The sequence below is a fragment of the Mauremys mutica genome, chromosome 4, assembly GCF_020497125.1.
Source record: "Mauremys mutica isolate MM-2020 ecotype Southern chromosome 4, ASM2049712v1, whole genome shotgun sequence".
NCBI classification, from domain to species: Eukaryota; Metazoa; Chordata; order Testudines; family Geoemydidae; genus Mauremys; species Mauremys mutica.
The window spans coordinates 15,434,846-15,461,001 of NC_059075.1; the positions used below are offsets into that span (position 1 = coordinate 15,434,846).

A 26,156-nucleotide genomic window follows, 5' to 3' on the forward strand; every position below is an offset into this window, starting at 1 on the left:
GTGTTTGGATCCAGCTTTTTAGTTAAGACCCATATGTAGGAGATGGATATAAAAGCTTGTCTAAAATAACACGCTCGTATGTATTCTCTCTGGTGCTACTTGGGCTAATCACAATGGGAAAAATTCTACTCTTAGTCACTCCCATACAAACACATCCGGATTGATTCTCACTTAAGGCCACTTTACACAGCTACGTACGGAGGCCGTAAATGAGACTCAGGCCCATACATCTCTATTTAGTGGGATCTTCTTTTCAGTTCATAATGTATTATTGCTGTGGGTAAGGAGAAGGGCTGGAGAAATGAACATGAAATACGTACGTACGTCAACTCCTGCAGCATCTGCATTCAGATACAAGCACATTCCAACTAGTCACTGCACATATTGGTTATGCTGCTATTTAGTCAGAGGGTTCTAAAAGGCCAAGCAGAGCTAAAAAGCAGGAGGAATTGCATTTATCCAAATTCATTTCCACGGGCAGGCTCAAGGTCCACACTACACATGTGCAAGTGCCCACAGAACGGGAGGGTATTTTTGACTCAGTGGCACGCCCCCATCAATCACCCTGAGCCTGTAGAAGTGCCTCCGCAATGGCTTCATCTCTGTGGAGTTTGATAGGAGAAGCCAAGAGCATGGAAGGGGAGCTAAGGATAGTTATGTTAAGTGACTGAACCACACTGCCAGGGAGCACTGGAGCCAATGCCTCCTGGAAACCCTGAGATCCATCCAATGCCTCCTGGAAACCCTGAGATCCAGCTTCTTCTGTTCAGAGGAACCCCTATGCAGTGGAAGAGTTCCTACAAACTCTCAGCTGGCATACATGGAGCTTCTTCTTCCTGGCCAGCCCCACTGGCAGACTGTTGCTCCCTCCACGTCTCCCTCTGCACTGAGACAATGCCCTGGCATCTATTCTCAAAGCCTGTCCCACAAGGCCTATGATCAGATAGGAAGCCAGGCCCAAGGCAGAGCTAGGACTTTAATCCATCTTAAAGGCATGGCTCACTCTATGGGGGGAGGGATAGCTCAGTGGTTTGAGCATTGGCCTGCTAAATGCAGGGTTGTGAGTTCAATCCTTGAGGGGGCCACTTAGGGATCTAGGCAGGGGCGGCTCTACATTTTTGGCCACCCCAAGCCATGCCCGGGAGGCGCCACGGGAGCAGCGGACCTCCCGCGGGCATGACTGCGGAGGGTCCGCTGGTCGCGCGGCTCGGTTGGACCTCCTGCAGCTGCGGACGGTTCGCAGGTCCGGCGGCTCTGCTGGAGCTGCCGCAGTCATGCCTGCGGGAGGTCCACTGGAGCCGCGGGACGAGCGCCCCCTCCGCAGTCCGGGGCGCCTCCCGGGCATGACTGCTTGGGGTGGCCAAAAACGTAGAGCCGCCCCTGCCTAGATCCCTAAGTGGCCCCCTCAAGGATTGAACTCACAACCCTGCGGCAGGTCCGGTCGTCCCGGGGCTCCGGTGGACCTCCCGCAGGCATGACTGCGGCAGGTCCGCCGACCCAGCCTGCCGCCCCCCCGGGAAAGGGCCGCCCCACACGCGTGCTTGCCGCGCTGGGGTCTGGAGCCGGCCCTGGATCTAGGGCAAAATTGGTCCTGCTAGTGAAGGCAGGGGGCTGGACTCGATGACCTTTCAAGGTCCCTTCCAGTTCTAGGAGATTGGTATATCTCTATTTATTATTATAGGGAGTTGGGTGCACATGAGGATAACAGGATCTGTATGTCATAAACATGTCCTATTGTCTTCTTCTCCAAACTGTGTATTTATGACCCCTCTCTCTCTTTCTCTCCTGCTTAAGATCGGAGCACAGTGTTATTTGGAATGTTCAGCCCTGACACAGAAAGGCCTTAAAACAGTCTTTGATGAAGCAATCCTCACCATTTTTCACCCTAAGAAAAAGAAGAAACGCTGTGTGACGTGCCACAGCTGCTGTACAGTTGTATGAGGTCACTTGAAAAGCAAAGCAGGACAGTGCTATTGTTCAACTAAACCCCCCAGGTTAGAATGGCAATGAGCATCACACACAAAGTGAAATGGGGAACATGACCAGAAAGGAGTCTTATTAAACCATATACGATTCCTCCATTCTGTGAAACCTCAGGCTGTAACATGTTAGCCAGCTAATGTCTATTTGCTTTCCTAACCCTATAGAGCTGCATGCAGCCTGTTCCCACACTATGCTCGCATGCACTGAGCCAGTATAAAACAGAATGTCTGCTAATGGCTGACTCTGAATCAGGTAAGGGTGCTGTGTGGAAAACTTTAAAGACACTGTAAAACCACCAAGAAAAACTTCATTTGTGGCCTTAAGCAAGAATTGATCAAAAGTATAAATTTATAATACTTAAGAATTGAATATGAATGGATCAAAAGCACAGAGAAATCATTAGGAGTTTAATATGTAATCATATATGTTATATATAGGATATACTTTCAAATTACTTTTCTTTATAAGATACTCACTAATTTCAGGATCTACTTTAGTTTGTTTAAAATGACATGAAAGCAAAGCGGTAGTGACTCCAATTCGCAGTCATTTAACTCATGCCATCAAGCCATCAAAATGGATCAATATTTACATCCAGATTGAAGGAATGTTCTTTTTACTACACAAAATGACAAATATCTCTATTTTCTACAGAATGTGTCCAGGCTGGACCAGGAGGTTTTCAGAAGCTGGGTGAGGGAAAACAGTGTAAGTGAAAAACTGTAGCATTCATTTGCAGAAACAGAGTGATCATATCACCAAAAAATCTTGTGACAGACATGAAAAACCAGGGAGGTGTTGCATTGCCACGAGTATTATAAATTCACTCTACAGATTGGGTGCATTTCCACATCTCACCCAGCGGATGAAAACAAAAACAAACAAGCCAAAGTCACATTGATGTGAAGTGCTTTATAATGATCCAGTTGCCTTATTTGAAATAGTTTTTTAGAAATGATCTTGTGTAAAGGTATTAATTGGAGCGGACTTTTAAACATGTCTATTTACTGTAGTCCTCTCTCTGCTCTTCATTGCTTTGTCTGTGTCTTCCATGTTCATTATTGCAATTAGCAGTTAAGGTATAGTGTGGGTATGCTACTCAGGAACTTTCTTTCAGACAATATGCAGGATGAAGTGCTGCAGCATGCAGTACGGAGACAGGAAGCCTGAACCTCAAGGGAATGAAAGCTGACAATAAGCACTCTTTGCTGTTGAATAAAGTGTGCCTTTTCGCTAAGGCTTCTCCAGGGAGCCTGTTGTTTTGCACATCACAGCAAGATGCCGTTATACCACAGACACTCGGAGGTGAACTGTGAGGGTGTCTTATTACTTACATCTGCCTATGAGTGCCTTGGAAATGCTCATGTAGCTGTCTTGTTATGGATTTCATTTCTGATCATACCTCTCCAAGGCATACAATTACAGTGCCAGCAAATCCATGTTTCTAGACCTGTAAAGTAACTCCCTGAAAAAAGCAACTGCCAGAGTCAGTGTTTCCAGACCTAGTATGGAATTGAACCCTCTCTCACCAGCAAAGTACTAGCACAGGGATTAATTTACCCACCCATGTGTTGGAAGAGCCAGCATTCTCCTCTTTTGATGTTCTATACAGTGCTTGAGTCTATAGAGGGGCAGCTAGAAAGCCTCTGCCATTAACTGGAGATTAGGGAACCAATCCTACAGTCCTGATTCAGGTATAACTCCCATTGACTTCAGTGGGATTTTGAGCAAGGACTATAACATTCGGCCCAAAGTAAGCAACATCATAGATACAAGGCCCACTCCCACCTTCATTGCAATCAAAGACAAAACTCCCATTGACTTCAGTGATGATGACAGTATCCTTTACTACACAGATATTTATAGAAGATTTTCCTATATGAGATCGTTGTCATTACATTGTAAAAGCCTTGTTCTGGATTCCGGCTGCACAGCGCCCATTAAAATCAGTGGGAAGTGCATGGCTAGAATGTACTGGCTGTATCTTAAGGGTAAATGAAGCAATTTCTGTTTTAGTAAATGCAGCTCACTAGAATTCAAGGGCCCACAATCCCATGGACACTAATTTATGCTTTGCCATTGACTCTAATAGGAGCAGGATCAGATGCCAAAACATTTATATCAGTACAGGTCACCCATTATCTCCGAGACATAAGGCATATTTAGCTATGGTAATTAGTAAGTAAGTGTCTTTTGCTATGTTATTGCTAAGGATACGATTCTGTCATGGAGGTCACGGATTCCATGACTTTCTGGGACCTCCAGGACTTCTTCCAGGGCAGGGCTGGAGCAGCTGTCAGCCCCAGGGCCGCCAAAGCAGCAGCTCCAGGGCTGAAACCCACTGGGGATGAAGCTGCAGCTGTCAGCCCCTGCCACAGGAGCAGCAGTGGGATTAGAACAGCAGCCAGTGGTCAGCCCCGGGGGCCGCTGGAGCAGATAGCTGGTGGTTGGCCTGAGGGTCACCGGAGCAGCAGTCCCCCAGCCATCGGAATAGCAGCTGGCCCCAGGGCCATCAGAGCAGTGATCCTCCAGGCCGCCGGAGCAGCAATCCCTGGGCTGCTGGAGCAGCTGGCCAGCAGGTGCCCCAGCGCCGCCACAGCAGTGGCCAGGCTTGGATGAGCCCTCCTGAGAATGGAGCAGCAGAGGGTTCAGCCCCCAATAGTACTAGTTGTTAGTCCCCCATCCTGCCCCCGCAGGGTATTTTTTACTAAAAGTCAGGGACAGGTCACGGGCATCCATGAATTTGCGTTTATTGCCCATGACCTGTCCTTGACTTTTAGTAAAAAATACCCGCAACAGAATCTTAACCTTAATTATTACACAGTGGAATTGTGATAACATTGGGTCACTGTCCATGGACATGGCTGAAAATGAAGTTGTAGTAAGTCAGAGATGCTAAAGAAAATCTGGTGTGCGCCTTAGGGTATAAATCCCTAGTGAACACTCTGGATCCCGTTTCATCCTGTCGAAGGGGTTGTCTTAGAATATGTTGACAGAAAGTTTGGGAAACGTAGCTCGGACCAGAAAGCGAGCCTGGCGACGATGTCATTTTCTTTCGTATGAAAGGAGCTGTGGTTTGCGTCTAGTTGAATGTGTTAATTTCCTAGTGCAGCTGGGCTGCAGGTAGCATGTCTGGCAGTGGGTTCTCTGGACTCCCACGTATCAGAGGTGCAGCAGGAAAGCTAGGAGCAGATTGAATATAGAAATGTTTGGGGAATATTTTATTGACTTAAGGCCTGACCCAAATCCCCATGAAATGAACAAAAGCCCCCTGCCCCAATCAATTTATTTCAATGGACTTTGTATCAAGGGTTTAGAGCTCAATCTGATCCCACTGAGGTTTGCCACTGATTTCAATGGAAGATGGCCTGCTTATTCCGTTCCCCAGGAATTGACTCGATATACAGTATACATATACCCATGAGTCCCTGGGTAAGGGAGAAATGGGACCAAGTCTCTTTCACCTGAACTGCAATACATGCCCTAAGGTTGGATCTGCCAGATAATGTTACAGCTTCTCTAAATTGAAGAGAAACTAAAACTCTAGATTGACAGCTGTGCTTATAAAATAATGAGTACTTTGGAAAAGTGCAATATATCAGTCCCATCATGCCTCTGAGGAAGCCACAAATAATCGAACGATGGGGTTTGGGTGGTGTTTAATTTCAGTGGTGCCTGTTAATAATGATGCTATGACATATGATAGGCATGTTAAATCAGAAATTAATATAACTGCAGTAATTTTGGGAAACTAAATACTGTGATAATCGATGCTAAAATGCTAATATCCTCATATATTAAAAACTACAGACCTCTGTACAAATCATTGCATAGTAGAGAAAGCAGATGGAGCAATATTATTATTCATGAAAAAATATTTTAATTAATGCAAGGCAAGACTTTTTTGCACTTATAAAGTGAAGTAAATCAATTTTGCAAGGTGATAAAACTGTGAATTAAAGAGATGCTTTCAAGCTGCTTATGACCAAAATTTGACCTATCCTCAAAGGGTAACAATCCACTTAGAAATGGCCTCTGGATTCTATGTATTTTTTAATTTCCTGTCATCAAAAATAAATGTTTTAAATATACCCACACTTTACGTAGGTCCTACAAGCAGGGGCGGCTCTAGGCATTTTGCCGCCCCAAGCACAGCAGGCAGGCTCCAGGACCAGCAGACCCTCCGCAGGCATGCCGCCGAAGGCAACCTGCCTGCTGCCCTAGCGGCGACCGGCAGAGCGCCCCCAGTGGCTTGCCACCTCAAGCACGCGCTTGGCGTGCTGGGGCCTGGAGCAGCCCCTGCCTACAAGGCCAAATTTTCAAAAGGCCTCTTTAACTGTCCCCTGACCCTCCCGCCCCGTATTTGTGAGTGCACATACATCTATGCCCAGTAGCTTCCCAGCTGTAAAACTCACTATGTATTTTTGAGGGAAGGAGCTCAGCTTGCACGGGTAAATGTGAGTTGCAGAGGCACAAGTCGATGCCCTTTCCAAATATTGTGGGCAGAGTTAAGGATGACCTTTGAAAATTGGTCTACGGTACCGTGTGCTTTTCTGCTACGGAGCCAGCAGCTGGAGTATGAACTGACGAGCAAAGACTATTCTCAGAATTGTTGTGACAACGCTGGTGGTTCTAAAGCAGAAACACGGAAATGAATAGAAACATCAGATTATTTTTCAAGCCCCATTAGAAACAACAGAAACAATAAACATTTGCCTACTGAAAGGCTGTAGACCAGCAATCTAATGTTACCGTGCCAAGCACCTGCAGTGCACACTGGAAATCAGGCCCTGAATTCATAAGGAAGGCAAATGTTATTTTAAAGCCTATTAGAGTAAGCAAAGAGTAAAAACTACTCCAAGAAATTATTTGACAATGATAATAGTTTATCTCAATTGATGTCAAAGCCGTTTCTGACAGACCTACTTTTGTTAATAGCCTATTATCTTTTCAAATGCTTTCAGATCTTAAAAAGAATGTGCTAAATCCTAGCCTGGGCCTTTTATTTTTTTAAACCTACATATTCTATCAAGAGTTGGTTTGAATTAATAACTAAAATGTAAATAAGGTCCCAGCAAAAATATGCGTGGTGAGCTCTTTGACGGTGCATGCCAATAAACGGATGCTTTGTTGTCACCTCGGGTCTGATCAAATAATTCTAATGCTTACAGGACTTCCATAGACTTCGACCTCAGTTATGTAAACCTATGTAATGCAGGATGGGGCACTTAGTAATTAAACAAAATATATTCCAGCAGATAGGAGGGCTTGTCTGTCTTGCATGAGAAATTTCTTCAGCCTAATAAAATTCAGGAGCTTTTCTAATTAGTTTGGAAGAAGGCTTTTGTCTTAATTATTATTTTTACAGGAACAATTCTGAACAGAGCTGCCACCGGACACAAACTTTGTTAAGCTTGGCACTCTTAACCTACAAACATTCTTAAGTCCATAAAACTGAATGCAGAGCCTGGGGCATGCGGCCTGGACTAGAAAACTAAAGCTGAAATTTTCAGAACGGTCTGAATTGGGCATTCAGCTCCCTGAGGCAATTTTGGATCTCTCAGCCTAAAGGTCCCAAAGTGGTGTCTCATGAGGAGCAACAAGAAAAATGTTTGCACACGTATATTTAAAAGACCTGATCCAAAAGCCACTGATGCTGATAGAACCCTTTCAGTTGACTTCAACGGGCTTCCGATCAGGACCTAAATTCAACAATATATACACTATGTTCAGTGGTATTTCTGTGATCTATTTTAACGAAATTGCCCATGTTGCCTGTTCCCCTGTCATGTCACGTAGGAGAGGATGCTACTGACTTAGCGGGGGTCAGATTGTGGCTGGTCCTGCACGCCGGTGCAATGGAGTAAGGGGGTGTAAAGAGCACCCTTCTTCTTTTGTGCCATACCACCCCTCGTAGCACATGAGCAGTAGCAGGTTCCACAGAGCCACTATGTCTCTCTCCCTTTTGCCCTATAGGTCCTACCCCTAGTGAGTATGTGCACCTCTCACTGATCTGCCTTTTAAATATCTCCCGCGCAACTTGTAAAGAACCATCTGTTACATCAGATCAAAAAACAAAACGTTTTTCTCAAGAAAGTCCCAATCCAGCACTCAGTGACGTCAATGGGAGTCTTTCCATCAGGGCCGCCAGGGGGGAGCAAGTGGGGCAATTTGCCCAAGGCCCCGGGCCCAGCAGGGGCCCCCACGAGAGTTTTTCAGGGCCCCTGAAGCGGGGTCCTTCACTCGTTCTGGGGGCCCTGGAAAACTCTCGCAGGGCCCGGGCCCCCAGAGCTTCTTCCACTCCGGGTCTTCGGCGGCAATTCGGCAGAGATCCCAGGCCCCCTGAATCCTCTGAGCAGCTCTGCTTTCCATTGACTTCAGTGGGTTTTGGATTCGACCCTGAAAGCCTGCATTGTTAATAATCTGAGAATTAGATGCTAAAGATTAAGCTAGCTGAGAAAGGAAGCACTAGGGGCCATGCCTCCTCCCACTGGTGTCAGTGGCCAAACTCCCACTGAGTTCAACAAGAGCAGGATCAGGTGCCTGAAAGACACTGCTTGATCAGTGTCTCCCATCAAAATCATAGAGTCACTGAACATCGGGGTTTGAAGGGACCTCAGGAGGTCATCTAGTCCAACCCCCTGCTCAAAGCAGGACCAATCCCCAACTAAATCATCCCAGCCAGGGCTTTGTCAAGCCTGACCTTAAAAACCTCTAAGGAAGGAGATTCCACCACCTCCCTAGGTAACCCATTTCAGTGCTTCACCACCCTCCTAGTGAAAAAGTTTTTCCTAATATCCAACCTAAACCTCCCCCAATGCAACTTGAGACCATTACTCCTTGTTCTGTCATCTGGTACTAGTGAGAAAAGTCTAGATCCATCCTCTTTGGAACCCACTTTTAAGTAGTTGAAAGCAGCTATCAAATCCCCCCTCATTCTTCTCTTCTTCAGACTAAATAATCCAAGTTCCCTCAGCCTCTCCTCATAAGTCATGTGCTTCAGCCCCCTAATCATTTTTGTTGCTCTCCACTGGATTTTTTTCAATTTTTCCACATCCTTCTTGTAGTGTCGGATCCAAAACTGGACACAGTACTCCAAATGAGGCCTCACCAATGCTGAATAGAGGGGAATGGTCATGTCCCTCGATCTGCTGGCAATGCCCCTACTTACACAGCCCCAAATGCTGTTAGCATTCTTGGCAACAAGGGCACACTGACTCATATCCAGCTTCTCATTCACTGTAACCCCTAGGTCCTTTTCTGCAGAACTGCTGCCCAGCCATTCGGTCCCTAGTCTACAGCAGTGCATGGGATTCTTCCGTTCTAAGTGCAGGAGCAAAATTCCACATCGTAGCATGGAACCAGACCTATACAGTGGATGTTTCAGTATTCAGGGACTTATCTGCTCATCTGTGACGTGTGTCTGTGCTTCATCTCACATGGCTAGCAGTGTCAATTTGGTTTTGGCCAAGATTTTCAAAGTGACTCCTAAGTGTGGGTGCCTCAACCTCTGGGTACCTTAAAGGGCCCAATGCTCAGAAAGTGCTGAACTCCCTGCTCTGAAAATCAAGCTCCTCTCAGGTCTCTCAAGTTGGACCCCCAGAAATTGAAGCACCCATAGTCACTATTGAAATTGAAATTCTTGGCCCTTGTCTACACTGGAGATTTCAACCATTGGTGGCAGCCAGCAGCGTAGTTGTTTCAATGCACACCACCATGTGCATTGGAGCAGCTTAAGACTTGCTTGAAACCAGGTTCATTTACACTGGTGCAAATTGTGGTGTCTAGTAGCTCACTTTTACAGGACTGGCTGTTGCTCGTGTAACGAGACTGGTGTTAACACCAGTGGTGGTAGCTGGGTCGAATCCTCAGTGTGGACAAGTTCTTAGAAAAGTGTGCTGCCATTTCCATAATTCACGTGCCCTCGGTGCAGGAAAAGCTCTTTGTTGGCTCTCTACAGTCATGCTGGCTGCTGCTGCTGCCGCCGCCTGCAAACTCTCTCCTAGTTGGATGGGATAATACTAATTAATTAACATAACTCAGCTTTGTGTAATACTGGTGTAGCTCTTAGCCTTTTTACTACGAAGAGGGAACAGATGGCTCCTTGTTCATAGTATTAGAACTTACCCAGCTCAAAACTAAAATGAATTGTTGCTGATTCTTTTCACAGTAAACCAGGTTGGTTTGAAAGCACATTTGCACTGCAGCATGAAAGCAATGCAGCATACACTCTCAGCAACACAGGTGCTATTTGTTATATAAATCAGTAGCTGCACGTACTTTATCCTTTATAAAATTTTGCCCTGTCCCAGGGGATTTCTGTTATGCTTCATCTGCTTCCTACAGCTGTAAATGTCTGAACTCTTTCTAGTTTCATAGCATTAGCTGGAGTGGAGCAGCATCTCTTCTACCAGGAAGTGAGCTCAAAACAATCTAGATCAAAGACAGTTTCTAGATAATAATATAAAAATATAATAATATTGTATTTGTACTGTGTAAAAAACGAAGAAAAAAATCTGTAACAAAAGCAAATATTTTTCTAGAGGAAATGAGGATCCACTGAAGTCAGTGGAGAACTTCCATTGATTTCAGTGTTGCTGGTTTGCAACCTCCATTCTCATCACGGAACATAATGAAATGAAATATGCATGGAAATTTTTATGCATAGTCAAAATGAATAGAAAAGTCAGTTAGGTAAGGAATGCAGTGAAAGTGTGAAATTTATTTTAGGCAAATGGGAAGTTTCATTATAATTTTCTGGAGCAGAATTGTAAAGCCACATTGCAAAAACAACAATCAGTAAATTGGGCCCCCAAAATTCAGTTTTTCCTTTTACAGACACTCCCCGGGTTACGCAAGACCCGACTTATGCAAATTTGCACTTACAGAAAAAGTTCAATAAGCCAGAAACAGAATTTTCGAGTTGCAGAAATTTTTGCATAACGTACTGGTATCCAATAGCTGCTATTGATAGAAATGCTTTCAGTATTTGTTTTTAATGTCAGTTAAAATTTTCTGAATCGTGGGTGCAAAGGTAAACTTTCCGGGCTACTCTGGGACCCCAAACACAGCAGCGATAGGAACCACAGCATGAAACTTACTAGAAACAGAAAAAGAACTAACAAATCTAGTTTTTCTATTCGAAGCCATGCAAACATTATATAAATTGGGCATAAATCCGGACAAGTCCACTTGAGTTTTGAAGTGCTGCTTTAATATTATAAGATGTTGCTAATAATTACTGCCCCTTGAAAGAATCATTTTGCACAACAGTCTGTGTATGGTAGGAGGGGTCTGTAGAGCAATCTCCATCTGAATCCTCTAACTAAAGACTCTAGCGTGGGATTTTCAAAAGTGCTTCTTATTGGTAAGGCTACGTTTTAGTCACAGGTATTTTTAGTAAAAGTCATGGACAGGTCACGGGCAGTAAACAAAAATTCACGGCCTGTGACCTGTCCATGACTTTTACTATATACCCCTAACTAAAACTTAGGTGGGGGGCTGCGGGTGCTCGGGGAGAGGGGGACGGTCTGGAGGTGCCATGGGTGGGGGGGGGGGTTGGCCCGGGATCACCGCTGGTGCTGGGGTGGGTTTGGCAGGGCTCACCGGCTCCCTACCCAGCTCCAAGTGTGCCGGCAGCTCTTAGGGCGAGGGAAAGCCAGGGGGGCTCCACGCGCTGCTCCCACCACAAGTGCTGGCTCTGCAGCTTCCATTGGCCAGGAACCACAGCCAATGGGCACTGTGGGGGCAGGGCCTGTGGGCACGGGCAGCACACGGAGCCCCCTGGCCCCTCCACCTAGGAACTGCAGGGACATGCTGATGGGAGCCAGGGAGACCCCCCACCCGAGGTAAGCGCTGTCCCACACCCCAACCTCCTGCCCCTAGACCTGAGCCCCCTCCCATACACTCAAACTGCTCCTGCTGCTGGCCATAGGGCAGCCCCTGAGCCAGCACCAGCTGCTGCAGAAGTCACAGAAAGTCATGGAATACATGATTTCCGTGACAGCCTCTCTTATTGACCTAACTCTGCTCCTAGTGATGTCAATGGAAAACTTCAATAGGAGCTGAATTGGGCCAATACTGAGTGCATTTGAAAACATCTCTTCAGATTTCCCCCTCTATTCTGTCTTCTTTATTAAGGCTGTCAAATCTCTGAGCAGATAAACAGATTGAGCCAATTCCATCCTCGGTTCTAGTCACACGAGGGCTGAATTTGAGCCAAGGGTACTCCAGTGACCTGGTAATGAAGTATTTTAATACAGCTGACCATATAACATTTAGAGACACTCTGCAGAAGATTATTTACTGTGTAGATGTACCCTGATTTCCCCATCATAGCGGCAACTATTTTAAGTTAGTCAGTTTTGCCTATGCACCCAGCAAGCTGTTCTTGACCTACTTACATGTCCAGAATTTAAAAGCAGTTTCTTAAGTAGATGTGCATCTTTACTAGAGTTGTTTGGAAAATGCCAATTATTTTTCATTTTAAAAATTTCATTATTTTTTTCTTTAAATCTTGCAAACAATTTTCAGTTTTCTAAAACCATTTTGGTTTAAAAAAATCAGTTTTTGGTAAAAGATTTTGGTTTTCAAAAACCAAAAACTGATTTTTTAAAAATCCAAAAATAGAAAATTATTTTAAGGAAACCCTTTTGGTTTCTGGTTTTTCATCAGAACTCAGAAAATTTTGACCAAAAGGAAAATTGTACAAAAAAGATCCTGTCAAAAAGCCAAATAATTGTTTTTCATCCCCCCCCGCCCAAAAGTCAATGACAAATTTTTGACTAGTTGTAATCTAGACGCCTGCCCTCTGGGCAGCGAGGACAACTCTTTTGTTTTGTTTTTAAAGCAAGACTTACTTTCTTACTTACTGCCTGGAGTTTCCTCTGTCATTGTCAATGCTGCACGAACAAAACAGTGGAAGGAAACTGAGCACCAGCCTTTGTATTAGCGGTCAGCTAAGACCCAAGGCAACAGTTCTTGCCCAGGGAAAGATCTCACTGAAATTTGATGGGCTGTTGGTTGGGTTGTTTTATCTGGGTTATGTCTGCAGGACTGGACCCATAGAGTCTTCAGTGATGAAACTGTCAGGCATGTGAAGCATGATTCTCCATAACAATGTAACCCACTGTTCAGTGTGTGGTACATGTCTCCCTCTGCACCTGGTCTCCAAAGGATTATCTAAGAGTATGTCTACACTGCAATTAGACACCTGTAGCTGGCCCATGTCAACTGACGCGTGATTGGGCTACGGGGCTGTTTAATTACAGTGTAGACTTCCTGCCTCAGGCTGGTCCTCGGGCTCTAGGACCCTGTGAGGTGAGAGGGTCCCAAAGCTCAGGCTGCAGCCAAAGCCCAGGAGTCTACACTTGAGTTAAACAGACCCTCAGCCTGAGCCTGTGAGCCCAGGTCAGCTGGCACGGGCAAGCTGTGGGTGTCTAATGGCAGTGTAGACATGCCCCACAGGATTTAGACCCAGATCCCTAAAGATATTTAGGCACCTACTCCTGCTGATTTCAATGGGAGTTAGACTCCTTCTTTTCAGGACTGGGCCTTGGTTCTTTAGTTCAAGCGTATGAGGCTATGCTTTAGCTTTGGGATCCAATCCCTGTTGAGGACCATGGCAAAAGTCATTATAGTAACAATATTTTTCAAGTGGCATATTTTTCAGAGGTTGACATTGGATTGGTTGGCATCACATTTGTTTCACGTCAGCCTATGGTGTGGTGTTATGCAGGCTTCCACCTTTACTTTCATACTTGATTGGCCAGGTTGCAGCTTGGGCTACTTGTAACCTCCTCATTGATTCACTTCCACTTTGATTCAAGGTTGAGTGCATTGCGATTCACAGCTATTGTCACTGATCTGCAATCTTCCTGTCTCAAAATGTAACAGACAGTCTAATGAGAAACAGGTAGAACTACTCACCTGAAGACTGTAGAAATGGTTTCTTTTTGGAGTAACTGACTATTCATAGCAGGACTGTGATGCCGGCTCTCAGCACTAGTTCCATAGTCCCACTGTGTTTGTCTGAAACTGGTAGTGAAGAAAACATACTCATCTGCTTACGATGCAGAATCTAGCATTCCCTCTATCATATTATAAGCCAATTTCTGAGAAGACAGGTTAAGAACTGAGGCATTTACTTTTTTTCATACAAGCAACTGAATTTCTATGTCTGCTAAAAGTTCTTCCTAGAAGCATTCCATGCATGATACAAATGGGTTCAGGGTCTGGTTAAAACAAAGGCTTAGTGGCAGACAGCTATATTTGACATGAAGGTGTCATATCCTTTCTGGATGTTGACTCAGTTTCAAAATTCAAATTAAAGAAATTTGCTTGGTTTCAAGTTAATAATTTTTTTCAGCAGTCATATTTTGCTTATTCAGCAGTTTGTTAACTCTTCATTTTCTATTTAAAACCCAGAATTCTGTATGCTTTGGCTTCCCCTCTTTTAAACCTGTAATTATTGTATATTATAACAATTCATTAATATCTTGTATTGTACATAGTAATACATTTATTCCATTAAAATAAACGATGTCTTTTGGTGGTATTATTTGGAGAGGGACTCTAACTGCCCAATGCCTCTATATTTATTTACCCAGACGGAAACAGACTTTAATCACCTCTAGTTTTCAGGACATTTCCAGTAAACAGATGTGGCAGCAAAAAGCACTGCAAAAACATCTAGTGTTACATCCAGAAGGCACTGCAACCCACACTCTCCTCCTCACACATTTTGAACAAGAGGAGACAATACAGAGGTTTATTTGGCTCCACAGGTGGGAATGCTCAGGGAAGAAGAACAGTTTCCGAATTCAGACAGGAGCTAGACTGGATGACATGGGACGGATCACATGATAATCATCCTGTTCTGTTCTTTCCCTCTGAAGCATCTGGCACTGGCCACTGTCAGAAGACAGAATACTGGGCTAGCCAGACCTTTGCTCTGGTCCAGTGTGGGCCATTCATATTTTCTTAACCCTGACTGGAGAGAATGGGGATAAAGTCACTATGATGGTTTCAGACACTCTTTTGGAAGAGATCCCACAGGGTCTGAAGGCTACAGACAATCCCAATGAGATCAGCATGGGGCATATGGTAACCCAGAGATCATACTTTGCTCACCCAGCACTCTACGCCAGGCCCAGTTCTGCAGCGTAGGTAGGTAGCTAAAGACTGGACATGATGCTGGAATTGGTCCGCTATCCCCTTCTCAACTTTCACAAGAATGGAAGGTTAGAGACCGACTAGTATTTGGCAAGATTGTTAATGCTGAGAGCCGGTTTTCTGAGCAAGAGCTAGACCACAGCATGTTGAAGGTCTGCTGGCAGCTTGTCATCTCTAAGGGAGACAGTCATGATCTCCATGAATCAGACCCCCACCCCACCCCCATTCTCCCCCTCTCCCTCAGTTGGCTTTCATCAGCACGGGTGTCTTTGATGTCTTGTATTCAACAGCATTGGGATTGTTACCATTCATCAGCACACCTCAGAAAATGGCATGTTAGCGGCTCCATCTCTTTAGCTGACGGTAGCACTTTTTAAAAGCAGGAGTTTAGTGAAGGGCAGATTGTCACTTGGCCTCATTGGCTCAGGTCCCTACCTGAACATTACAATATCATACAATCTTGTGGGGGGGGCTGTGAATATTAATGGTGTTTTGGAAAGACGCCAGCTTGAAGCTAACAGACAGCTCGAGCACGCCTGGCACAGCAGCTATTAATAACTAACACAAGCGTCAGTTTTCTGCAACTCACTGACAACTCTAACTAGTGGGTAATAAAAACCCTCCAACAAAAGCTTATTGAGACAAGAAAGATGATTAGTTATATAAGGGGGCAAGGGGAAAGGAAGTGAAATGTGTCAGGGGCCAAAGAAAGCGCAGCAGTAAGGCAGCCCGTATGTGCTGGATGGAAACAGGAATCTGATTAGCCTCATTCTGGGGCTTCAAAGTAGAGTTATGAGACCTTGTTAAAAAAGACGCCGCCTTTATTGTCAAACCTTTTCCTTTCATAGCTTCCAAGGCTAGGAGGGATCGTTGTGATCATCTAGTCTGACCTCCTGCACATCACAGGCCAGAGAACTTCACCCAGTAAGTCCTGAATCCAGCCAGTAAAGTCAGGATGAGCAAGAGCATATTTGTTTGAGAAAGACATTTTTGAAACCGGCCAGGTTTCCCCACCTTGAGAACCTGGGTGACCTTAAGCAGCAGCCTAGGTGAACTTAACACTGGAGAGAAAGGGAAGGGCAACAAGATCTGCTCCTAAAATGATGTGCCAGATACTCACTGGTATAAATTGGGACGGGATAGCCTCCCTGGAGTCAATGCAGCTAGGCTGATTCACACTAGCTGAGAATATGGCCCTGGATTTGTTTAATGTAACCATCCTTGGTGAAGTCTCATGAGCCTGACGTCAGCCATCACAGATACTAGGGCTAGGCTGCATCCAGGATAAGGAAGTCCAAGGAGAATATGAGAACATGGTAGCAGATGTTCCCATTCTCCAGCCAGAAAGCCGACAGGTGCTTGTATCGGGCCTCCCGCAGCCTCCTCTAGGGCACCACTAGCAAAGGCGGTTTGAAAAGTGGGTAGAATGTAATAGTAGAGCTTCTCTTCGCAGATGTGCTTGAGTAAATTGCTACAGCAAAACAAGTGCGAGAGAGAGCGCTTCAGAATCCAGTGAGCATTTATAACGAAAGTCTAAAAAGAAAAAAAGCTGACATGTTATTATTACTATCCCTATTTATTATTTACACTATGGTAACATCTAGAGGCCCAGCCAATATCAGCAGCCCATTGTGCTAGGTGCTGTACAAACACAGAGACAATTCCACCCTCAAAAAAATCACAGTCTAAAGAGGCAAGACAAAGGGTGGGAGGGAAGAAGATTTGTTACCATTATTTCCATTTTACAGAAGAGGACCTGGGGGACAGAGAGATTAAATGCAATGATCCAGGTCACACAGGAAGTCTGTGGCAGAGCCAGGAATTGAGGACAGCCCATTGCCTTAATCATGAAGCAATCCTTCCTTTCATGACCGTTCAGAATATAAATACATCCCTCATTAGAAAAATCACTGAACTGACATGGATGCTTAGACCCATGGTGTCTCCCAGCAGGTGAGTAACGTTCTTTCGGTCCAGAATTTACAAAGCAGAAGCACCTGTAACATCCATTCTTAGGAACAATTCTGCTCTCCGATGTGCTTACACAATTCTCATGAAAGCCAACGGCCACCTTATATATTCAAAGGCAGAATTATATCTCGGTTTTTCACAGCAGAAAGTGGAGTTGAACAAAAAGTCAGATTAAATTTTCATGACATTTTACCCTTCTTTTTGGTTAAAATGTCTAATTTTGAAAATCTCTGACCAGTTCTAGTGGATAGTCTTGGATGGAAGGTGATAACCAGCGTGCTCCACAAAATACTCCTGGGGGAATTCTGCACCACCGCGTGTGTGAATAATTAGCGAGCCGCACATATTTTTAATTTTTTGCACAGAAAAAAAGCTTCTGCTGGCAAGTTGCTTCAGTTCTGCCTTTTGTCCACCAGATGGCGCTGTGGCAATAGAACACAGCAGCAGCTCCCAGCAGAAAATAACTTCTGCAATTCCACCTTTTTTCCACAAGATGGCGCTGTCGTGATAGACCACAGCAGCAGCTCCCAGCCAGCTAGGAAAGAGAAAGAGCCTTCTTCACAGTGGGCCAGGTCAGGAGGTAGGAGCTTTGGGGAGACAGACAGCGTGGAGTGCTGGGTGGGGTCAGCCAGGGGCTCATAAAGGCTAGTGGAGGACGACAAACTGGGGTAGGGGTTGAATGGGAGAGGAGGGAGGTGCTGGGCCACATGGTGATGTCTGAGTGGGGATGAAGGAACACATGTGCCTGACTGAATGGGAGAGGCTAGGGGTCAGCCAGGGTCTGCATGTGGGACACTTCCTAACAGTCCCTCCCCACCCCTGCAAAAAACCTGTTCCATACTTTTTCCACCCATACCCAACAACCCTGAAAGTTCACACCCCTCTCCCTCAGCTATTCCGTTACCCCTGACTCCTCCCACCCCTCCCAACCTTTGCCCTGCTTCTGGGAGGTGCGGGAAATATGGTTCTGTATTGTAGTTTAAATGAATTATTATTCAGAGTTCTGTATTAATATGCCCAGTAACGAATCTATTTGTCAAAAAAAATTCCGAATCTTTTTTTTGTCATCTGTATTGTTACAGACATACTTGTAGACAGATATTTTGAAATAAATCACCAAAAATAATTGAAACCTGTGTGATTATATTGTGTTATTTTGACAAATAAAATATGCAGAATTTGAAACTATTGTGCACAGAATTTTTAATTTTTTTGGTACAGAATTCACCCAGGAATAACAAAAGTATGAGTGGGGGTTAAGGAAAAAAGAATCTTTCATTCAGAGAACCACTACTGTTACAAAGAGAAGCTTATTGCCCACAAAGGAGAAGTCAGTTTATCAACCTTGGGTGGATGAAGATTTGAGTGGACCCTCTTTTGAAAATTGAACCTCTGGCTTTAGGGGACCTGGCTGACACACAAGCCCCAGTCAGTGTGCCGCAGTGAAAATAAAGACCAAGTTGGTAAGTGGATTCCACACACTGAACTGAAAGTCACTGAACTTTGTTGAGTATTTTGGCTGCTATGTGTCAAAGATGCATTTTTCAGCTAAGCTTTGGAAAGTTGTTGCCAGTGACTATTGCCAGATGGTCTTTCAAATGATCCCCAGTGAGCGGTGACAATCACAAAGGCGAGTATTTGCCCCTTATCCACATACTTGTTATCCTCGTTTTCTCTCACGTGTAAGGGTTAATTCCTCTTTTACCTCTAAAGGGTTAAGAAGCTCACATAACCTAGCTGACACCTGACCAGAAGGACCAATAAGATACTTTCAAAGAAGGGGGAGGGAAAAAGTCTGTTTGGGTCTGTTCTGTGTGTGTTTTTGCCAGAGTCAGAAATCCAGAAAACAACCATCTAACCCTGGTTTAAATTAGTGAGGATTTAGATAAGAATGTGGTAGATTTCTTTATTTTTCTCTCTGTCATTTCTTTTCAAACATAGAGGGAGAATCAAATTGGGTTTTGTGTAACTTTAAGGTTTTGCCCAGAGGGAAATCCTCTGTGTTTTGAATCTGTTGTCTGTGAGATCATCTTGCTTTCTAATCTCACAGAGGTATTCCTTTCACCCTTTTTCTTTAATTAAAAGTCTTCTTTTAAGAACCTGATTAATTTTTCCTTGTTTTAAGATCCAAGGATTTTGGATCTGGCCTCACCAGGAATTGTTGGGGGGGAATTTTCTTGAGTCTACCCAGGAAAAAGGGTAGAGAGACTCGGGGGAGGGAAATTAGTCAAATCCTGCCAGGAAAAGGGGGATAAGGACTGGGGAAAATTGGGGGATGGCAGAGTTCCCAAATGGCTCTCCCTCAAACATTTTTTTAAAACATTTGGTGGTGGGAGCAACTGTTTTGCCTAAGCTGGTAAAAATAAGCTTGGGAGTTATTCATGCAGGTCCCCACATCTGTACCCTAAAGTTCAGAGTGGGGGGGACACCTTGACACAGTGACTGTTATTGCCAGATGGTCTTCCAAATGATCCCCAGTGAGCGGTGACCATCACAAAGGCAAGTATTTGCCCCTTATCCACATACTTGTTATCCTCCTTTTCTCTCACCAGTGCATTGGATACAGTACTGTGCAGATCCAGTATTGCACAGGTCACAAAGTGCGCCTGTCCTCCTTTAAACCATTGCAAGGCAGCAACATTAGCCAAGACCCACTTGTGAATTGTCTATATTGCACCAAAGACAGTTGCAGAATTTAGACAACTTCAACTGTATTCTTAATCAGCATCATCTCTGTAACCCACCAAAACAATTCCTTAAAAGAGAAAGAGAGCGAGCCTAGGACCCAATTCAGCCCTGGCATAAAAGGATATTTCCTCGGCTGAATTTAAAGAGGCCAGATCCCAAGGACTAGATCAGTGGGAACTTGCATGAGTGAAGACTTCTGAATTGAACCCCAGATTTATGCCTGTTCACGCCAGTGCTGAGTTTAGCCCCTTACATGACTATTATGGTCCTGCCCACTCTATGATCTCCAGCATTAATTGCATAGGAAATAAGCAATAGCATCTTCCACCTCTAGGGCACCATGAACCCACCCCAGATTAGCAGTGCCCACAATTAACTGATGGGAGTTCTGTGTAGTTCATGTGAAATAAATTGGTGGCCTCAGTCTCTCACCTTTTTCCTGCCTCCCACTACCATTGCTGTCTGTCAGTCAGTCAGCTTCTTTGCATCTATAAGTGTTACTTTGGTTCTAATCACTCAGCTCTTCCTTCCCACTCTCCCTCTTCCATCTCCTGATCCGTCTGGCCCCATCATCAGCCAGAACGCTCAGTCATAGTGCGTAATATCTCCTCCGACACACTGTCTTATGTTACCCACTCCCACGTTTGGGAAAAGTCTGAATACCCTGTTGTCTCTGAAGAGCACTTCACCACTCTCAAACCTCAGTCCTAATTCCGTGACTACCAGCTAGAGTGCAATCAGGCTCATGGTAAGACATCAGTCTGTGAGGCAAATGACCAAAAACTGAGCTTTGCAGATGTTTTTAGCAGGTGTCCAGAAGGGTTTGCTTTGCTGCAGCTTAGCTCACCAAGAAGTCAGAAGCAGAAGCGTGTCTCAAATTGCTTTCATAGTATGAGTTCAGATTTATTAAGGACACACAGAAATTTGCAAGTTGCTCAGGATACGAGCAATGCCATTTACACCACCACCACGACTGCAGAGATGGGAGCTGCAGCTTGAAACAAATTGCAGAATTGTTAAAGGCAGTTAACATCACAGTCAGCGGGAAAACTACGCTACGCTATTGCTCAGGGCAGCAGTCTGCCTATTCAAAGGATCGGCAGGGCACCACTATTCAAATCCACCACTATTCCTACACAAATGGCATGCAGCTTTTACAATTCAATAGACACAAAATTACAGCATTTAATAAATTACAGCTTAAATTAAAAGATATATTTCAACGGGCAGAAGAAACTTCAAGTAAGCTTTCTTGGTAGTTTTGAGCATGCATTCTTGGAACAGGAAGGAAATCTATCTAAGAGACAAGGCTGTTTGATTTGCCTGATTTTCAAGCCCTAATCAGGGTTTAGGTGGGTAAATCATGTGTTTAACATTAATTTGTTCAGAAATCCTATCAGAACAACTATGTTGGAAAGTTGTTTTTATCTTGTGTGCGCCTGCTAACAGCTCACACTGGGCAAAATTCCTGTTCTCACAACAACCCAAACCGACCATTTATGCAGAGTGAAACAATTCAGGGACAGAAGACACTAAATCCTCTTCTCCAACCTGGAGCTAAGGCACAGGACATCTATGCAGCTGGTCAGGGGCCATGGTTGGGATATACTAGTAGATGCAGTCCCACCCCTCTCCATGTGGTGGCCAGTGGATCTCTAAGCCCTTGTGGATCACGCTGGCAAACTTTGCTATGGTCTTTGTAACTAAATGAAACTCCTGCACTAAGCACAGGGAATATCACACATACTGTGGCAATGCTATCTGGGCATCAGAGGCACAATTTTAAAGCCTTCATGGTGAGCATCCTAGTCTCATTACCTCAGCCCATAGCACGTGCATTCTCCCACAGAACAGGTCTCCATGGAGCTAAGCTGCACGGGGGACTGTAGGGTGATCTTACATAGCCTCTCTTGGGCCTGTGGTTGGGATGATCTTGACAAAGTGGAAGAGATCATCAAGAGACTCACAGACCATAGAGAGCCTCTTTGATTTACATTAAATCAGTTCTTGCCCTCTTTCCAAGCAGAACCAGCACGGGGAAGAAATGTTTAATTTTTCTTTCAGATTTGAAGTGCTTTTTCTTTTTTTAAGGAATTTTCTCCTGGGTTGGCTTTTGCATAAGATTTTATGCACATTGGACCCAAATCAGCAAAACACGCAAACGTGCCAACTTGAAGCACGTGCCCAAGTCCATTCCTATTAAACTAAGGAATTAAGCAAGTGCTGCATCAGGGTCATGATGATGCAATTATCTTAGCATTCATGCATTGATATTATAGATGTTTCCGAACCCAATTCTGGGCTCACGGATACTGGGCTCAAAGCCCTATACTTCCCTTTTCCTTGATGTAGTTATTCCTGGTTTACCCCCATGTAAATTAGAAGAGAAACCAGCCTAATGGGAGTTGAGGGGACTCTGCTGAGTATGTTTGAGTTCAGGGCTCAGGGTTGGGAGAAATAAAACCTGAAATGTACAAATTCATTGTTACTAAGCCCTTAATGCTCTTCTTGTCAATTTCAACGTGTCTACGACTTCTAATTAAATGTGCCCTTTATGCATGAGGCAAGTTCACACTGTGAAATGCCTGTGGCTAGAGCAAGTTGTATCGGTACTTTCCATCTGATATGTTGCTGTGAGGCTCCTTATTACTCCACTGGGTCAACTAGATCCAGGGCCACCCAGAGGGGGGGGGCAAGTGGGGCAATTTGCCCCAGGCCCCGCAGCGCCCCCCACGAGAATATAGTATTCTATAGTATTGCAACTTTTTTTTATGGAAGGGGGCCCCCGAAATTGCTTTGCCCCAGGCCCCCTGAATCCTCTGGGCAGCCCTGACTAGATCGTTAAACAACTGGTGGCTGGGAGAAGCTTGTGCCTCTACCCTACAGAAGGGTCAGTGAGTAGAAGCATTAAATTCCATGCTGACTTACACCACCCACAATCCTGCAGTTACTCTGGGTGTACATCAGGACAGAGTTTGGCCCCAAATGCCTAGAACCGCTGTCCGGCAGGGGGCAGGGGACTCAGACAGTCTCACATTCAGTAGTTGCAGTAGCACAGACCCCGCAGTCACACCGTATGGCCATAGGGTACGTGTAGGAAGGATCCACAGCAGCAGCACAATTCGGCAGCTTCACCGTAACCAGCTTAGTCTCATTGTAGGTGCAGACTCGGTGGTGCGCGTCGATGTACGGGGGATCCGGCACAGGCTTCTGTTAGGTGGGGGGAAACGCCGAGATCAGACAAAGGCCAGAGGAACTCAGGACAGCTTTGAGCCGAATAGCACTGGGGCTAGACCCTGCAACCCCCACAGTCCCAGTTGCTTTCCTGGGATTAATCACAAAAGTAGGGACAATTGGTTTGCAGGACCAGGTCCATAAAGAGACTGTCTAGAAATAATTCTTAGGCTGATTGCTGTATGGGTCCCACTAGACTCTTTCCCTTTCGGCTTATGACCATTTCCCTGAGAATTCTTTTGAAATGGAAGGTGCTGGCTAGGGCTGGTCAAAACCTTTTCTCTCAAAACTGATTTTTTTTTAAACACAGAAAATTGGGGTTTCAGCTGCACAAAAAGTGCTGCTGCTTTCTGTGGAAAATTTTGACTTTTTGTCAAAAAACCCAAACACCTGAAAACAAAAAAAATATTCATAAATGCCACCACAATGCTGCGTGGGAGGAGTTGCAGTTTGGATGCTGCAGTTTCCTCTATGGGCCAGGCTCCCCAGCCAGCCTATATAGTCCCTGAAGCACTGCAGCAATGGGACTCCCATGATGCACTACTGAGGCTCAGCAAAAAGGGGAAACCACGGTGCATCATGGGAGGTGTAGTCTGGCCCAGCCCACAAGGGAGAACAGAGCATGAGGCACCTATAGTACAACACCCGTGAGATTTATTTTTCAGTTTTTGGCCCCAAAAAATGGTGGTTTTGACTTTCACTGAAAAGTCTAAACTTTTTGTAAAGTTCTGATCCATTCCACTGCTGGGATGGGCTGCCGTAGTCTGACCAGAGCTCCCTGCACTCAGCACAGCTGCAGCGGGAGGGCAGCCTGTGCCCATGGATGGGGATGGGAAGTTATGCCTCTGCAGCATGATCCCTCTTTTCTCCTCAAGAGAAGTCTGAAAGAGTGGGTGGGGCAGGATGGAGGGCAGAGGAATATGAAGGAGCCAACTGGACTCCTCTGGATTCTCCTGCCCCCTCCAACTTGCAGGGGGAAGTAGCACGAGTGAGTACAGCATAGGGATAGTTTAATTTGTGTTTGTTTCCCCTCTGTGGTGTGGAAAGGGCTTGCCGTGCTCTTTACGGGAGGCCCAGGTGTCCTGGCAGACTGATCACAGACACCATGTGCTTCAGAAGTCCCTCATGTTATTAAGTCCCCCATACAATACATCTGGGGACTCTCCAGGAACAGGAGGGCTTTATGAATTTAACTTAACTCTGCCCCAGCGGCAGCTGCAGTCAAGTAAGGGCCTCTGCAATATCTGTGGCTCTCCAAGGAGCAGTGGGAGCTGGTGGAGCAAGGTGACAAGATGCATGTGGCCCTCAAAGGCTCCTTAGGTTATGGAGGTGGAACCCTCCCCCCGACTTCCCCAGTTTATTCCACAAGGGAAGGGTAGCAAACGGTGGCCCAGCCTCCTCGCCCCCAGGCAATAAAAGAAGGAGTAGGAAAGTCTGAACCAAAACTTCTCCCCATCAGTTATCAGCAGAATGAGTCCCTCGACTTTACTCAGCAAAACCCCACTGACATTAATGGGATTTTCCCTGAAATAAAGACATACGAATCCAGCCCATTAAATGTTTACATTACAGCAAGATAAAATGAGTCATGAGTTTGATCTCTAATGTGTGTAGACTTGTTCTCTCACCCACTCACCCCCACGCCTCCATCCAGAACAGAACTATCTCATTTTCATCCTGGGCTGCAATTTAAATGGGACCAAATTAGAAAGACATTCTCTTTGGGATAGGATGTTTGGAACAAATATATATTACCCATGAATCAAGGGCCCCATTTTAATCTCAAAGGAATTTTCTTTCAGTAAAGTCATACAGGGCTCTTTCCCCTAAGGGTTTAAGCCGTAAGAGGCTTTCACATTGCATAATGAGAGTATTACGTAAGCACTTTATAAATATTACCACATGATGCGGGTGTTTCTCTTGAACAATGGTTCAAATGAATAACTCAAGGCAAATTTGTCAGTCGCTGGCACTTGTATTTTGACTGTCATTCACCAGACCAGGGGCCTTGCCTTCATGCTGGCTTGTTGACTTCCAAGCACGGTCTTGTCATTGTGGTTATTTATTGTTTGTTTTATGATAGTGCATCAGGGCCTCAGTTGAGACCAAGGTCCCATCGTGGTAGGTGCTGTACAAACACATAGTAAAGACAGTCCCTGTCCCAAAGAACTGACAATCTAAGTGTGATTTAGCTACGGAGAGAAAGGAAATATCCTTGTTTTATAGTCAGGGAACCAAGGCGGAGCTAGATTAAGCAACTAGCCCAGCGCCACACAGGAAGTCTGTGGCAGAGCCAGGAGTCAAATGCGGATCTCATGAGTCCTAGTTCAGGGGCTTCACCACAAGACCAGCTCCCTGGTGCTAGGGGAATTAGGTGCTTCCTGCACCACTTGCCAATCTCCATTTGAAAAAAATAAAGCGACACCAACACTGGTGCTGTTTAGAGCAGTGGTTCTCAACCCGCAGCCCGCTTGTGGCCCAGTCAGCACACAGTTGCAGCCCATGTGACAGCCTCAGGCCCATACAGGTAGTATATATATTGTATGGATGCGACCCACATAACACAGAGAGCTGCACATGCAGCCCACAGTGGTAAATAGGTTGAGAATCATTGGTTTCAAGCTAGCTCCTTAGGCCACCTCTGCCCCTGCAAGGTGCCCCTCAGGGATTGCTCACCTCCCAAGTCTCGCAGCGCCCCCAGCAGGCGTCCGTAGTGATGCGCATCCCCTTGCAGCCAGGTTTCCTAGCCAGGAAGGTGAACTCACGCACAGCGCAGCCAATGAAGGTGTGCAGGTTGATGGTGGAGGCTTCGAGTGCACTGACACAGCCAGCCAGTATCAGGAGCGGCAGGGAGCCCAGGAGCACGTGACGGAGCTTCATGCTGCACCCCAAGGTGGAAAGGAGACACACAGCGAGCTGTGAGACATGCTCAGCCCCAAGGAGCTAGCACCCTTAGTCCTGGGCATGTGTACTGTATCTGCAGTGCCGAGATTAGGGCGGGAAGGGGAAGAGATGGCACCATCCCCTCTTAGCCACCCTTTTCCTTTCTGCATCCAGTAGTGAGGAGGAGTGAGAAGATGGCACATCCCCTTATTCCTCCCTCCGTA

General features: G+C 45.4%; 2 protein-coding genes across 2 annotated transcripts in view; one reads left to right on the forward strand and one right to left on the reverse strand.

Moving 5' to 3' along the window:
• RHOJ (ras homolog family member J) overlaps positions 1-2,995 on the forward strand; it is a 70,327-nt gene extending 67,332 nt beyond the window's left edge. The window contains exon 5 of the mRNA XM_045016697.1: positions 1,795-2,995. Coding sequence (XP_044872632.1) covers positions 1,795-1,941 — 147 coding nt within the window. The 3' untranslated portion in view covers positions 1,942-2,995. The remainder of the gene's footprint in view (positions 1-1,794) is intronic.
• Positions 2,996-22,836: 19,841 nt separating this feature from the next.
• On the reverse strand, positions 22,837-25,953 carry GPHB5 (glycoprotein hormone subunit beta 5). The gene is made up of 2 exons (XM_045012460.1): positions 25,726-25,953; positions 22,837-23,025 (listed from the first exon to the last, which is right to left on the reverse strand). Exons 1-2 carry the CDS (start codon positions 25,927-25,929, stop codon positions 22,837-22,839), a joined length of 393 nt encoding a protein of 130 aa, XP_044868395.1. The 5' UTR covers positions 25,930-25,953.
• Between the last annotated feature and the right edge of the window lie 203 nt (positions 25,954-26,156).

Coding starts and splice junctions, on each gene's coding strand:
- GPHB5 (XM_045012460.1), bottom strand. CDS start 25,929: ATGAAGCTCCGTCACGTGCTCCTGGGCTCCCTGCCGCTCCTGATACTG. Junction 23,026..25,725: donor GGCGCTGCGAGACTTGGGAG/GTGAGCAATCCC, acceptor CCCACCTAACAG/AAGCCTGTGCCGGATCCCCC.